Genomic DNA, 13,137 nt, shown 5'->3' on the forward strand with positions numbered 1-13,137 from the left:
ATACTAACCGGAATGCACTGCTTCAAGTCAGCCGCCGATCGGTCTGCGCAACGCCGCATGAAGTCGAACACACCTACTGTCTGCAGCACTCCAGCTCTTAAAACTCCGCCCACTTAAACTGCGATCACCAGCTCATTTGGATTTAAAGGGATACACATAAAAACTGTATGTTTGCTCACATCCATAAAGTTCCTATTTTGACATGCTACAATAAATCACCTATATGGTATTTTGAGCTAAAACTTCACATATGTACTCTGGGGACACCAAAGATTTATTTTGCATCTTTAAAAAGTCTTGTGGAATGTCCCCTTTAACAAAGTTACATCCAATCTATGTAAATATGAAAGAACAATTTAACATATTATTTCAATGCATTATTTGGCACCTTTAAATAAGAAATCATTAAATAAGTTAACCGCTTGTGGTCAGTAGCCCCCCAAGCCTGTGGTTTTAGCTGGTCCTTTTAGGTGAAAAAAATATTTAACTTTATTAATAAGAGTGTTCAATTAGCAAGTATTTTGCTTTGGTACTGAAATACTGAAAAAAGTTAAACGGTATCAGAAAGCGGGCTTGACTTACCCCAAATTCTGAAACGAAAAATTACGAGTTTTATTTTAGGGATTTAAACACAAAGTTTTTACTAAACCTCTGGGATGCGTTGCAGTACAGTCAAATGACCAACGTTAATAAAACAAATCTAAATATTTTCGTGTGTGTATGTTAGTAAATAATCAATCAATCAATCATATAAACAGAAAACTATGATTATAAAATACATTGTTTCGAAAAAATGAAATATTATGTTGTGTGAAAGACGTTAATCGGAGAGAATTAAGGTCTTATTTCACCAGATACATTTTTAATGATGCTAGCGTTTCCTTCAGATTTACATCAAACTGCTCCTCTCTCTATTGTTAAATTTTTAGATTTTTCGAACGCGCCCCTGTCATAGAGGACGAGCCTTCATTGGCAGGTTTAGATTTTAAGTCCCGCCTTCTTTTTAAGAGTCATATCTGATTGGGCAGTTACGGCTGTGGGTGACATCATCACGCGCAATTGCCCATTCCTCTGCAGTTGGGCGTTGTATATTGCATCTTATTAGCAACAAGGGATATCTTTTTATTTAGGCTCTATCTGTAGCGACACAGACACAAATCAGTTTTTTTTAGCGTATACCTGTTTTCTTCACTGAGATTGTACTTCGATTGCTTCCTACATTTTTTGGTACTTATTGGCCAGGACGTGTTTTATGATTCGAGGCTTGTTAGTCTTTGTTCTGTATTAGGATCTGTTGAGTTCTTTGTTGGAGTGAAAGCATGGGAGCGCAAACCTCGAAGACAGCTGGAAAAGGAGAGACCGTGGCAGAGAAACCAGAAGAGGCTGCGGCTTCACCATCTAAAACTAACGGACAGGTAATATTTGGCGATATATTACAGCGTTAGATTCAGTTATTTGCGCAACGTTTGCCGAACAAGCGCAGTCATCCACTTACACAAACGCATATACGTTAGTATTATTGGGGTTTTAAGAGCGTTAAATATTTTTCACATTCAAAAACATTCAGATCTGCTTTAGTAATGTGATTTTACAGTTGTCTGAGTTTTCTGTTTTTGGATAAATAGTCTTTGTTTAGAAATAGATTAGGAATGTCCCGTTTTCCATACAACATTTAGTTTTGTTCAGCCTTCTGTTTGGGCGTTTTAAAACGGCATTTTGCAGGGTAAAAGGATGATTGTTAGAGTAACAATGGCTCGCCACGCCTTTGGTCACGCAGATGCTCGAGGTCCTTCAAAAAATACTTCAATGACGAAAACCACATGCGTTCAACTAATAGTGCCGCAAATAATTAATTTTTTTTCTTTTTCCATGTTTGTCTAACGTTAGACGGAATATGCCGATTTAATACGTTAATATGCACTTTAGTAAATATGAAGTGATCTTTATTGGTGCTTCAGTTGTTCAGAAGCGGTGTTTGAGAGAGAGTGCCCTCTGGCGGTCACGAGCGTATAACTTTATATCAGTGGGAAACTGAACCAAAATAAAACGTTTTGTCTAAAAAAAAATATTTGTCTTATAACTTTGTGATGGAATACATAAAACATCTTGCAGAACTGTATAAAAAAATCCTTGATGCAAATTTGGATTTATATTGTGTTTATTTTTTAACAGCAGGCTTTATGTTGGCTGTGTACAGGTTACTTTAAAATGTATTGGTAACGTTACACATACAATTTACAAATTACTAAAATTTTTATAATTAAGTGGGTCAGCAGCAGATGTTATGGATAAAAAAAGACACAACGTGCTAAAAGACTAAGACAAAATAATTATTGTTGTTTATTACCATTGATAATGGGACCAAATTGTAAATAGAAATTTGTTACACTACACATTAACATCTTCCATTTTAATGAATAGGATGGGACATTCTTAAACAACTAATGTAAAAACATTGTTGAATGTGGATTACAATATTGGGTTTGTAACAGAATAACAGACCAAATTTTATTAACACTCCTTAATAACAAGTTATACTATAGTACAGACAAGCAAATGAGCCATGAATATGAATGCAGCAAAAAGTTTTCATTTTTGCCTATTTTGCATATGCTTTCCTGTACATTAAGGTGTGTACTGGATGGTCTTGTTGGGCAATACACTTAACCCCTTCAGACCCTGTGTCCACTGGAATGGAGATGTTTTGTGGTTTACCAATAAAAATGCTGATCAACTAGTCAATGATGAAAATTTTGGTTCAAAATCTGGATGGAGCACATGAGAAGGGTCTGAGGTAATTTTCCTGCCTAAGGATGATTTTATTAAATATATTTGATAAGGAGGGTAAACCACTGATCTATACAAATGACTGGATTGCGCATGACGTCACACTTGAAGCCACCGCGCCGCCATGTTGGTATACCCAAACGTTCTATTAAATCAATGGACGTTATCAGATTTTAATGATAAAACATCACTTTACTCGTCTTCGTTTTTATTTGTGAAGTTACCCTGTACATTATTACAACACGTCCAAAGCATGTACATAGTTCAGGGATGTGATTTTTCCGGATTAATCCGGAATTCCGGATTTTCCGACCTGAAAATGTGACCTACGTGAATCATGCAGATATGTAAAAAAAAAAAAAATAAGGGGGGAGGGGGTATCTCACAGCCGTCACCATGGTAACCCGGGACGGAACCACAATCGCCGTCCCCGCGCAACAGGGCCACACCGGTGGCAGATGACAAAGAGATGCATTTTCCTTCCTTTCCAAGTATCAACAAGGACGTGTTTCTGACCGTTCGCAAATGGCGGATGGCGAAGTATGATTGTATTCACCAATCAGACCCGATCGTTTATCTCCTCTCTTCTCATTTGCGACGTTTGGCTGTCACTCGCGTGACGCGAAACAAAGCGGCAAACATATACACGTCGGTTTACTTGGTGGATTTGGAGCAGCAATTTTCACAGAAATGAGAGGAAAAACGAGCGCCATTGCAGAAAATCCTGGTGGCGACTGAGAGAGGGACAATGCAACAATATTGGTTCCGAAAAAAGGCAAGGAAATAAGTTACCTCATCGAGCCTGGTTTAACCTAACTGAGCATTACATTCGTGCATGAAACCTTATCGACGAACACGGAGGGGCGGGAATCGCGGGACGGAGTGGAGTCTAGAGTGATGTTTCTTCAGGCTCTGGCGTGAATATAAATTTCTCTTCTATAGTTAGGTAAAAACACATAAATGGCTTAAAATCTTGTTTAAGAATCTGTTTTATAATGAGAATCTCTCTTTCAGCGCGCCTACGTGTGTTTGCGCCGCGTGACAGCCGATTTGAATCTGACAGAGTTCGTCACTGTACATTAAAAAATCCCACACAGACATTACAGCGTAAATGCTAGGATTAAGATTGATTTTATATATAACAGATAATCTAGATACATTTACCCTAATAAGTTTTTAAAAACATGGTAATGTTTTAATGTTTTGCTTTAGTGTTTTAATGTCAGACAATCATTGAAATGAGGGAAAAATGAAGAGAAAGGCAGCAGATATAGCATCCTTCTTCAGAAAGAGTAGCAAGAAGCAGCCAAACAAATCTTAGTAAAATACATTAAAGTAGCCTTCAAAATTCACATGCTTTTCTGGTCTCTAGTTTTTTCAGCAATGGGATATATAAATTCTGGTTTCAAAGTAAATTTCAAAAGTTTTATTTGATTAAATAGTTTAAAAAACAAGGAGGTTGAATTATGACTATAAATTGTATGTTAATCTCAATTCATTTTAATAAAAATTAAATTATTGTAGCAATTGTATGTTAGATTATTCTGATTAACACACTATAATACTTAAAAGTATTTTAAGGTTGGATGATAGAGATTTTATATGCCACCCCAGAGTTACTGCTGGCCCCACCCTTATGAAAAATCCCTTGCTCTGCCACTGATTAGCAAAACACAAAAAATACATTATATTATAAATCTTTACCCGGACAAGTGACTTTTGTGCATGGACAAGTGAAACACAAATTTACTTGTCCGAAGGACAAGTTCCTCAAAAAGTTAATGTCAAGCCCTGATAAACATATTACAACAATTTACGATTAACTAAGAATAATAGTAAACTTCATTATTGTTAATATTGTGACTCTTGATGAGTCTTGATGACGTATGCAGCTTAGAAATGCGACCTCCGGAAGGCTGCAGACTTAGGATTGAGAAACGGCCTCTGTATCATCGTTTGTTTCAAAGGTTTCGTGTGTTTAAAGTTTTAAGGTTGCCAGTTTGATTAAAATAAATAGCACCTGCACTTTTTTGTACAATTACTTCTATTTATTAGTGTCAACCTTCTATTGTTCATGTTTAACAGCTAACAAAGTTACTCATCTACAGGGGTCTAAAATTAGAAAAAGAGACCTTTAAGACACTTTATTATAACTAATGGTCCTGTGTAGCACATTTTACAGATATTTGTATTAAAATAATACTCTGGTAAAAATAGAAGTACTGATTTAACTTCTTTACTCAAGTAAAAGTATCAAAGTACAGGCTTGGAAATTTATTTAAAGTATAAAATTAAAAGTAGCCATGCCTTTAGTTCTTTATAAGCCATTGCCTACATTTTATTTGGATGTCGGCAAAATAGGCCTTCTTTTGACATGAACATTTGCATGTTGCACATTTAGCTGTTAAAGTTGGGTAAAAATACAAAACAAAAATAAGTTAAAACATATTTTTTATCATGGTTGTTGATATAGAGAGAGGTGGTAATGGAGCAGTGGACAAGACACTTGCTTTTGATTCCCACTGTTACACATCCACCAAATAAGTTGTTATGTGTCATACTGTACAAAAAAGTAGCATGTTGCACATCTAGCTGTAAAATGAATTAAAATGTGTTTTTTTGTTCAAATAAGTTGTTATGGGTCCTACTTTACTATCCGTATAGATCCGCCACCAGTTTGATTGGCGTGTGTGTGTGTGTGTGTGTGTGTGTGTGTGTGTGTTGGGGGTGGGGTCTCAATATATTTTCCTGCTTTTTTGTCCTTAGCCAATCACATGCCTGATAGTTATTTACTGAAAGTTGTACATTTTGCGTTTTAATCAGAAACATTCATCTTTATTACAGTATCAGATCAGCAGACAGACCGCAGCATATTTAGTATTAATGACAATAAACGTGCTCATTCTGAAATCTAAATACATAATCATGCTTTGTACCGTATGTGCATGCAATAATTTGCTAGTTTTGTAATTATGTTGTAAACTTACAAGTTACCTAAACTTATTTAGAGAAATAACGCTGACCGTCACAGTGTAGCTGAATGTCTAAAAAAACTTTATTTATACCCGTGTCATTAACAAATGCAACAGACACACTCACCTTAACGGTTTTTTATTAATCCATTATCCTGCCCGATTAAAACATAAACATTGCAAATAACACCAGAATTAACAAATAATTAACGTACACATATCCTAAAAATTAACCTTGTGTAACTGATACGCTGTAAAGGGGGTAAATTTTGATCATGATTTTGAATGGAAGTCAATGACGCTCTCTGCCGGTTGGGTATACCAAGATGGCGGCTCGAACTCTGCGCTGGCTTCACCTCACGCAGTTACGTCAAGCGTTCTATGCGCAATCCAGTCATTTATATAGATCAGTGGGGTAAACCCCAAAATCATCATTTTTATTGCCGTGCGTAACTTTCAGATTACCAAACTTAACCACTATACCATACAGCAGAACAGTTTCAGTGCAAGCATGATAAAGCATTGACATGACTTTCTATGCAACTCCACACGTCCTTATTCTCGTTCTCAACATTCTCATTTTTTGTTGCACCTTCCGACACAGATTTTATATATATATATGCGCATTTCCCATGATAGTTAAAGGAGCATTTCACCCGTAGAAACATTCATCTTTATTGAAAGTGTGTCATATTTGTAGTCGAAATGTAACATACATTTAGAATTTGGTGCCTATTTGACCGAGAAAAGGGGTGTTTTTAGTCTCATCCCCTCAACAAAGATATTGGACTTCCTTCTTTTAATGATGCAAAATGATGATTTTTACATCATTGAAAGAAAGAAGTGCAACACTGAAATCTGTATTTCTCCTGTCTCAGCGGCAACTGAGGAAATGATGCATGACCATTCAAAAACATGACTGGGGTTCTAACTATACAATGCTTTATGCAAATGGGTGAAGTGTCCCTTTAAAGAGTAACTAAACCCTAAACCAACTTTTTTTAGTTAATGATCTGTAAGAATGGGGTTTTATTAGTGCTGATCATTGATTTTAGTAAGTTTTTTGACATTTGGATATAAAGTGTTTCAATACTACAATATATGGTGTAAAACGTCTGCGTGCTGCCCTCTTCAGGTTGAACGGTGGCTACTGCAGTTGAATTTTCCTATTGGATGTTGGGTCCAAGAAATAACTCGTGACGTAAGCATGTTCAAGCTCACCACGCCCTTGTTACGATCTCACCACACACTTAGTTCGTCCCCTCTATCTCCTTGGGATCTGCCCACTTTTCTTGCATTTTTCAAATATTGCAGTGGGTGGAGTCAGGCTCTGACCAGGGGTTTAGTTACGCTTTAAGTATCAGTAAATACTCCCAAATATTTATTTGAATCAACCTGTCTGATGGGCTCATTTTCAATCACAATAGGTGAGTAATTACCCACCATAATAGGGTCAAAAATAATTTCCTCTGTTTTCCTAAGTTGATTAATCCATGTAACAAAATTAGCTATTTCTGCAGTATAGTGATAGATATCTTTATCCTTTATAGATGTATTTAGCAGTAACAACATAAACAAGCGGCTTTAGTGGTCAACATGTAACTTCCAGGAAAACTCCACTAGGAATAAATAACAACAAAGTACTTTAAATGTAGTTTATTTATATAACAAGCAAATAAACAACACACAGATTACCTAGAATTTTTTTATTCTCGACAAGGTATTTGTTCAAGTTCAGTTTAGCAACTAGTCAGACCATTAAAAAAGCTGAAACCGGAAGCAAAGTTCGGACCAGACACGTATCGCGTCACCGCATGTGCGTCCGATGAAAGTTAAATCCCATTTCATGTCAGGGCTAAACATAAAGGACTGCCCGGTGGCCTGGGGCAAGCGTGCAAGACGTTCGGCCAGTAAAAAGCATTGTCACTTGCCCGATCACTAAAATATATTTTCATCAATGTATATTTAAGCAGACATTGTCTTGGGTAAAACACGATGAAAGAAACAATGCAATATTTTGCCCAATTTGCTGTCAGTTTACAAGTAAAGCAGAAAAGTTTGGAGCCTTTTTTCGTTGACACATGTCTGTTGTATATGTATACAATTATATTTGACTTCTTAATCATTATTTTTAAATATGTGACACTGACATTTTTTTTATTGGGGCCAGTGAAAATGTTGGCAGGGCAAGTGAAAACCTGAACCACTGGCCCGACCAGGCTAGTATAAAAAATGATTTGCATTGAGCCCTGCATGTAATGGATTACTTCCCCAACCTGGCTTTCTAATAATGTCAATGTCTTGCTGTAGGAAAATGGTCATGTGAAGGTGAATGGAGACCCAACTTCTCCGGCTGCTGAGGGCGAGGAGGAGTGCCAAGCTAATGGCAGTGCAGCAGTTGAAGAAGCACCAAAAGAGAAGGCTGAGGAATCTGCTGTTGAAAAAGAAGCAGAGGGGGAGAAGGTGAACACAGAACCAGTTACTGAAGGGGAGGCTGCCAAAGCTGAGGATGGTGCCACTCCCTCCACAAGCACTGATACACCCAAGAAAAAGAAGCGCTTCTCCTTTAAGAAATCCTTCAAGTTAAGCGGCTTTTCTTTCAAAAAAGGCAAAAAGGAGACTGGAGAAAAAGAGGGTGTTGAGGAGGCGGCGACAGCCTGTGAGGAGGCAAATAATGAGGCACCTGAAGCTCATGAGGCACCAGAAAAGGCTGAACCTGCCAGTGCAAATGACAGTGATGCCAAACCTGAGACGCCAGTGGAGAAACCAGTAGAGGAGCCCAAAGAGGCCAGTGCTGATGCAGAGGAGCCCAAAGAGGAAACAAAGCCCTCGGAGCCCGAGTGCAGTCTTTCTCATAATGAAACGCCTGCAACAGAGGAAGCTGTTCCCGCTGTACAGGAAGTGGAATCCACTGCTGAGTAACAAGCACAACGTACACCAGCAGAAAATGAGCAATTTTTTTAAAGATAAAAAACAATGTTGCCCAGTGGGAGTGGTACATGGCTGTGAGACTTTGGAGAACCTTGTTTGCAACTAGGGATATATTTTACATTTTTATTTTTCATATTTGTTTGTTTGTTGTATTCCCTTTCTCCATCTACCTCTACCCCTTTCTTAAGTAATTTTTTAAGCTGTGAGGTGGGTTGCTAAATTGAACAATACCTGAAAATGTCATCTGTTGCTGTAGATTTTTGGAATCAGTATTAAGTGTGTTTATTTTTGCATTTTTATACAAAAAAATCTTCAAATAAATTGGACATGCCTATGAAAAAAGGGCAGTCAGGTTATGGGTCAAATAAGGGACAGGGCTTGGGAATGGGAGTTTTAAGGGTTTGCGCCTTGGTGCCTGAGAATTATACAACAGACAACACAAAGAGAGTAGACTACAAAACAAACAAACCAACAATTTATAAAGCACACTAAAACTTCACTCTGTAACATGCCAATATGATTCCCTTTGGTAGGTTTTGAAGATCCTATGAGCATTTAATCTTTTTTTTTTAGTGGTAACAGTCAGTGATTTCAATAGGAAAATAATTTGTATAGGTTTTATGGATTATTGTCAATTCTATGATCTTATAAAAATGTAAGTATGTACAGGAGAGGTGTTTTTTTTCCTTTGATTAATGTACAAATTAAGTCTTGAGCAGCTCTTCTACCAGCAAGCTTGTTTTTTAAGTCATCCTGAGAGACTTCTTGAAGCGTTTTTTTGAACACAAACCAAGCTGTGATATATGACCTGGTTCCTGTTTTTATACTGTGGTTTTGATTACAACCGATGGTGCTTTTTTAGTGGTCTTTGACCATATTAAAGTCTTTTGTGAATGCGGGAGACCAGCTTTGACCTGGTTGATTTAGAGAAGGACTGTAACTTTGCTTACAAAATTGCTTTTAAAGTTTTCTGCCTATCGTGTTCTAATTTTCTGTGAGCACACTAAAAGCAAAATAAATGTGAATGAAATTTGAAAAGTTTCTTTATTATTTGTGATACTATGTGTTTTTCTCTAAAGTGTACTTTAAAGCAACACTAAAGAGTTTTTGCTCTTTGCTCCGCCTACAGGTTAGAAGCGTAATTATCCATTACCACTGTTGTGAATACTGCAGCACAGCTGGATCTGATTGAATTGAAGGTCTGCCGTAAAGCAAGTTTTTGTAGTTTTCACTCGAACTACAGGACTGCAACCCGACGGTTGAAAACTTCTTTAGTGCGGTTTTGGCTGATAGAGGGCTGCAAATCGAATGTGAAAGTACCATTCACCCTGTTTCGAGTGGATGAATGACTGAAACATTTTTAGAAATGTTATTTTAAGGGGGAAAAAAACTATTTGGTGTTGCTTTAAAGTCACTGCACTTGGTGGCTATTTTGCAATGCCTTTTTCAGTCATAGAAGACCAAATCTTCTCGAATGGAGAAAAAATACTTTAAAAAACACTTTACAATAAGGTTATTTAATTTGTTAACAGTTAGTTAATGCATTAGCTAACATGAACTAACAATGAACAATACTTCTACAGCATTTATTAATCTTTGTTCATGTTAATTTCAGCATTTGTGTTTTCACTTCTAACATTAATTATTGCAAAATGAACTAACATTATTAACTGTATTGACCTTCACTAACATTAACAAGAATTAGTAAATGCTGATAAACCATATTGAAAAATATTTTTTTGAAAATACTGTTTTTTCATTTTAGTAAATCTACTAATTTTTATTTATACAACATTATTGTAAAATGTTACCAAAATGGCTAAGGTCAGAGTAAAACTTATTTCTGTCTAACAATTCTCTCCAACTTCTCTAAGTTTTGTACAGAACTCCTCCCACAGAGAATAATTAATTATTTAATTAATTGTCTTTAACAATTGATGATTGGCTATTTTACTGAAAGGCAAGGCTTGTTACTGGGTGGGTATTTCACTGTGGCATCTTGTTATTAATATCTATCGCATTTGTTTCATTGAATGAATAGATTGCCAAAATAGTATGTATGATAGACCTAATCTGGGCCTACAAAAACCCACAAAACTACATTACATACCCAAACAGAAACAAAGCAATGTGTTGCTGTTGTCGGATGCAAAGATAAAAGATTACAGCAACTCTTCATGATTGGAGATACTTTGAATCACTAATCTGGTTACAGCTCCATGTTTTTCTTTTGCCAAGTCACCTTACAGGTTTTCCATCAGTTTTTGTGTAAAATGATTTTTTTTACAGAAATATTTATTGCCCACTGTCTGCTCAGTACTCTAATAGTTTTTGGTAACTTCAATTTTTTTCCAAAAAGATGCTTTTGCAATTATACCTCCGACTAATCGTATTTAAATTCTCTGCCCTAGCAGGACTATTCAATATAATAACGTGTGCAGGACCAGAATAGACTACAGGAGTTATTTTACATTAATGTGTTTGGCAAATGCATTTAAGTTACAGATATTATCAATGTGTATCTTCCCGAGATTTAAAAAGCCCCCTTTTGCTCATTGTCAAGTTGATAATTTCATTTTTGAGACCTGCTAGAAGACATTTACATGATTTAAAGTTTAAGGACATTTTTTTCTTACTGTACATTAATGCAGCCTTTTTCTCACCCTCTGCCTGAAATGCTTGGTTGTAGCTCCAGCTTCTTTAAAGCCCCCAATTCTGAAATTATCAATCAACTTAAACTGGTCAGCTGACTCAGTCTGTTTTGATTTGCAACCAGTGCTAGCATGCATTTACAAATTAGTCCATACAGCACAAATAAATTCTGATAAAAAATACAGTTATTGGGCCCCCACTTAACATACTTCTGGACAACGCTTATACATTTTGAAGTCTAAATTATTACTTTCATATTTCTAGTAAACACATTTAGACTTCAGTTGTGTTTATTTGTAAAGATTAACTTGTTGGAGAAAACGTGTAAGTGTCATAAACTTTTATCAAACAACCCATGGCAATCACATGGATCACAGCATGTGTGGTTCTATTGAAACAACATATCTTGTTCACTTTTTTATTTTATAGTGTATTTATTTTTACACAAAATCAACCCAAAATGTGTAAAAAATTACACATAATGTGTTAAATAGCATAACACAAAAAATGTGTAAAAATTACCACATTCTTTTTTTCTTTAGAGTGTGTGTTCATTACTTGAAGTGCGTGTTCATTACTCATTGGGATGGTTTAAATGCAGTGGTCACATACCACTTGACAATCAGTATAACAATGCAAGTTACATAAACAGTAGTCTGAACACAACTCAAAAAGGAACACTTCTGGCATTTTGAGCATCCCTGAACGGAGCTCGCCCACTGCCGAAGATAAACAGCATCAGCCAGTTTCCCAGACGTCTATTTGACTTACATGTATCAATCATTAACATGATCTAAATTTGATCTTTTATAGTCACATTACATGCTCTTACTGTAAAGCGGAAAGAGCATCACACGAAGTGATGACGCAACACAACACGTCTTGGGTCAAATTCTACGGAAAATCCTCTGCAAGTATTAAAAATTGCAAGATGCCTCCAATTTTGCAGTTTGATTGATTTTGCCTTCAATTCTGCAATCACATATTCGCAAAATCCTAGGAACTGAATAAAAAATAAAGAGTAAAAGTAAACGTCAAACTTTAAAAAAATACACTTTATAAAAGGAAGCAATCATAATACACTAACAACATTTATAAAACACAGTTACATTACACAGTTTATATACAGTACTGTGCAAGTTTTAAGCCACCACGGCACCACCACCAGAATTGTTTTAGAAGTTTTAATGTCCATCCATATTTATTTTCCATTCTATGTCATTAAGATACAAACAGAAAATACAGAAAATATGTAAATTTTCAGGACTAAATGTCTTCTTTAGGCATCATCTGTGTTTAGTGTGACCTATCTTGGCACTAAACACATCTTGAGCGTTTTTTAGCAGAATGAAGTAAAAATAGTTTTTTAATTTTCTGGATGTATTCTATTAAAGAGACTGAGAAACAATTATATAATCACTATAACATTGCAAAAACAGCAAATCTAATTCTGGCCTAAGAATCTACAGTACTGTAGATTCATTTCTTGCATGGCACATTCTGTAAATTAGCCTGCTATACACAAATATGCATATTGATGGACCCATTAAGGAAGGAAATGGTTGTCTGATGTGTGTCTACTGTTTTTGTTTCAAAGTCAAATAGATTATAGGTGCAGGCATTGCAAATTGATGGACACATTAGGTGATGGTTGTCTGATGGTCTGTCTTGTCTATGAAAGAAGCAAATAAGGTCCTAAAGCAATCAGGAAGTTATCATTGATGGCCACATTGAGTAATGGTTGTATGATGGTGGTGAGTGATGTTTTTAAAGATACAAATAAAGTCATTTTCAC

General features: G+C 36.0%; 1 protein-coding gene across 2 annotated transcripts; it reads left to right on the forward strand.

Moving 5' to 3' along the window:
- Window positions 1-1,069: 1,069 nt before the first annotated feature.
- On the forward strand, window positions 1,070-9,728 carry marcksa (myristoylated alanine-rich protein kinase C substrate a). 2 transcript variants are annotated; one of them, XM_073811462.1, is made up of 3 exons: window positions 1,070-1,415; window positions 8,070-8,426; window positions 8,457-9,728. In XM_073811462.1, the coding sequence occupies exons 1-3, from the start codon at window positions 1,320-1,322 to the stop codon at window positions 8,679-8,681; spliced, it is 678 nt and encodes a 225-aa protein (XP_073667563.1). In that variant the 5' UTR covers window positions 1,070-1,319; the 3' UTR covers window positions 8,682-9,728. The 2 variants fall into 2 exon arrangements, with proteins under 2 accessions (XP_073667563.1, XP_065119822.1); XM_065263750.2 differs by having other exon boundaries at window positions 8,070-9,728.
- Window positions 9,729-13,137: the final 3,409 nt, after the last annotated feature.

The sequence above is a fragment of the Paramisgurnus dabryanus genome, chromosome 12 (genome assembly GCF_030506205.2).
Source record: "Paramisgurnus dabryanus chromosome 12, PD_genome_1.1, whole genome shotgun sequence".
Classification (NCBI taxonomy): domain Eukaryota; kingdom Metazoa; phylum Chordata; class Actinopteri; order Cypriniformes; family Cobitidae; genus Paramisgurnus; species Paramisgurnus dabryanus.

What these genes read in the sequence shown, in the direction of transcription:
- marcksa (XM_065263750.2), top strand. Translation starts at nt 1,320, where the DNA reads ATGGGAGCGCAAACCTCGAAGACAGCTGGAAAAGGAGAGACCGTGGCA. An exon ending in CATCTAAAACTAACGGACAG is followed by an intron (nt 1,416 to 8,069) that starts GTAATATTTGGC and finishes GTCTTGCTGTAG; the next exon opens with GAAAATGGTCATGTGAAGGT.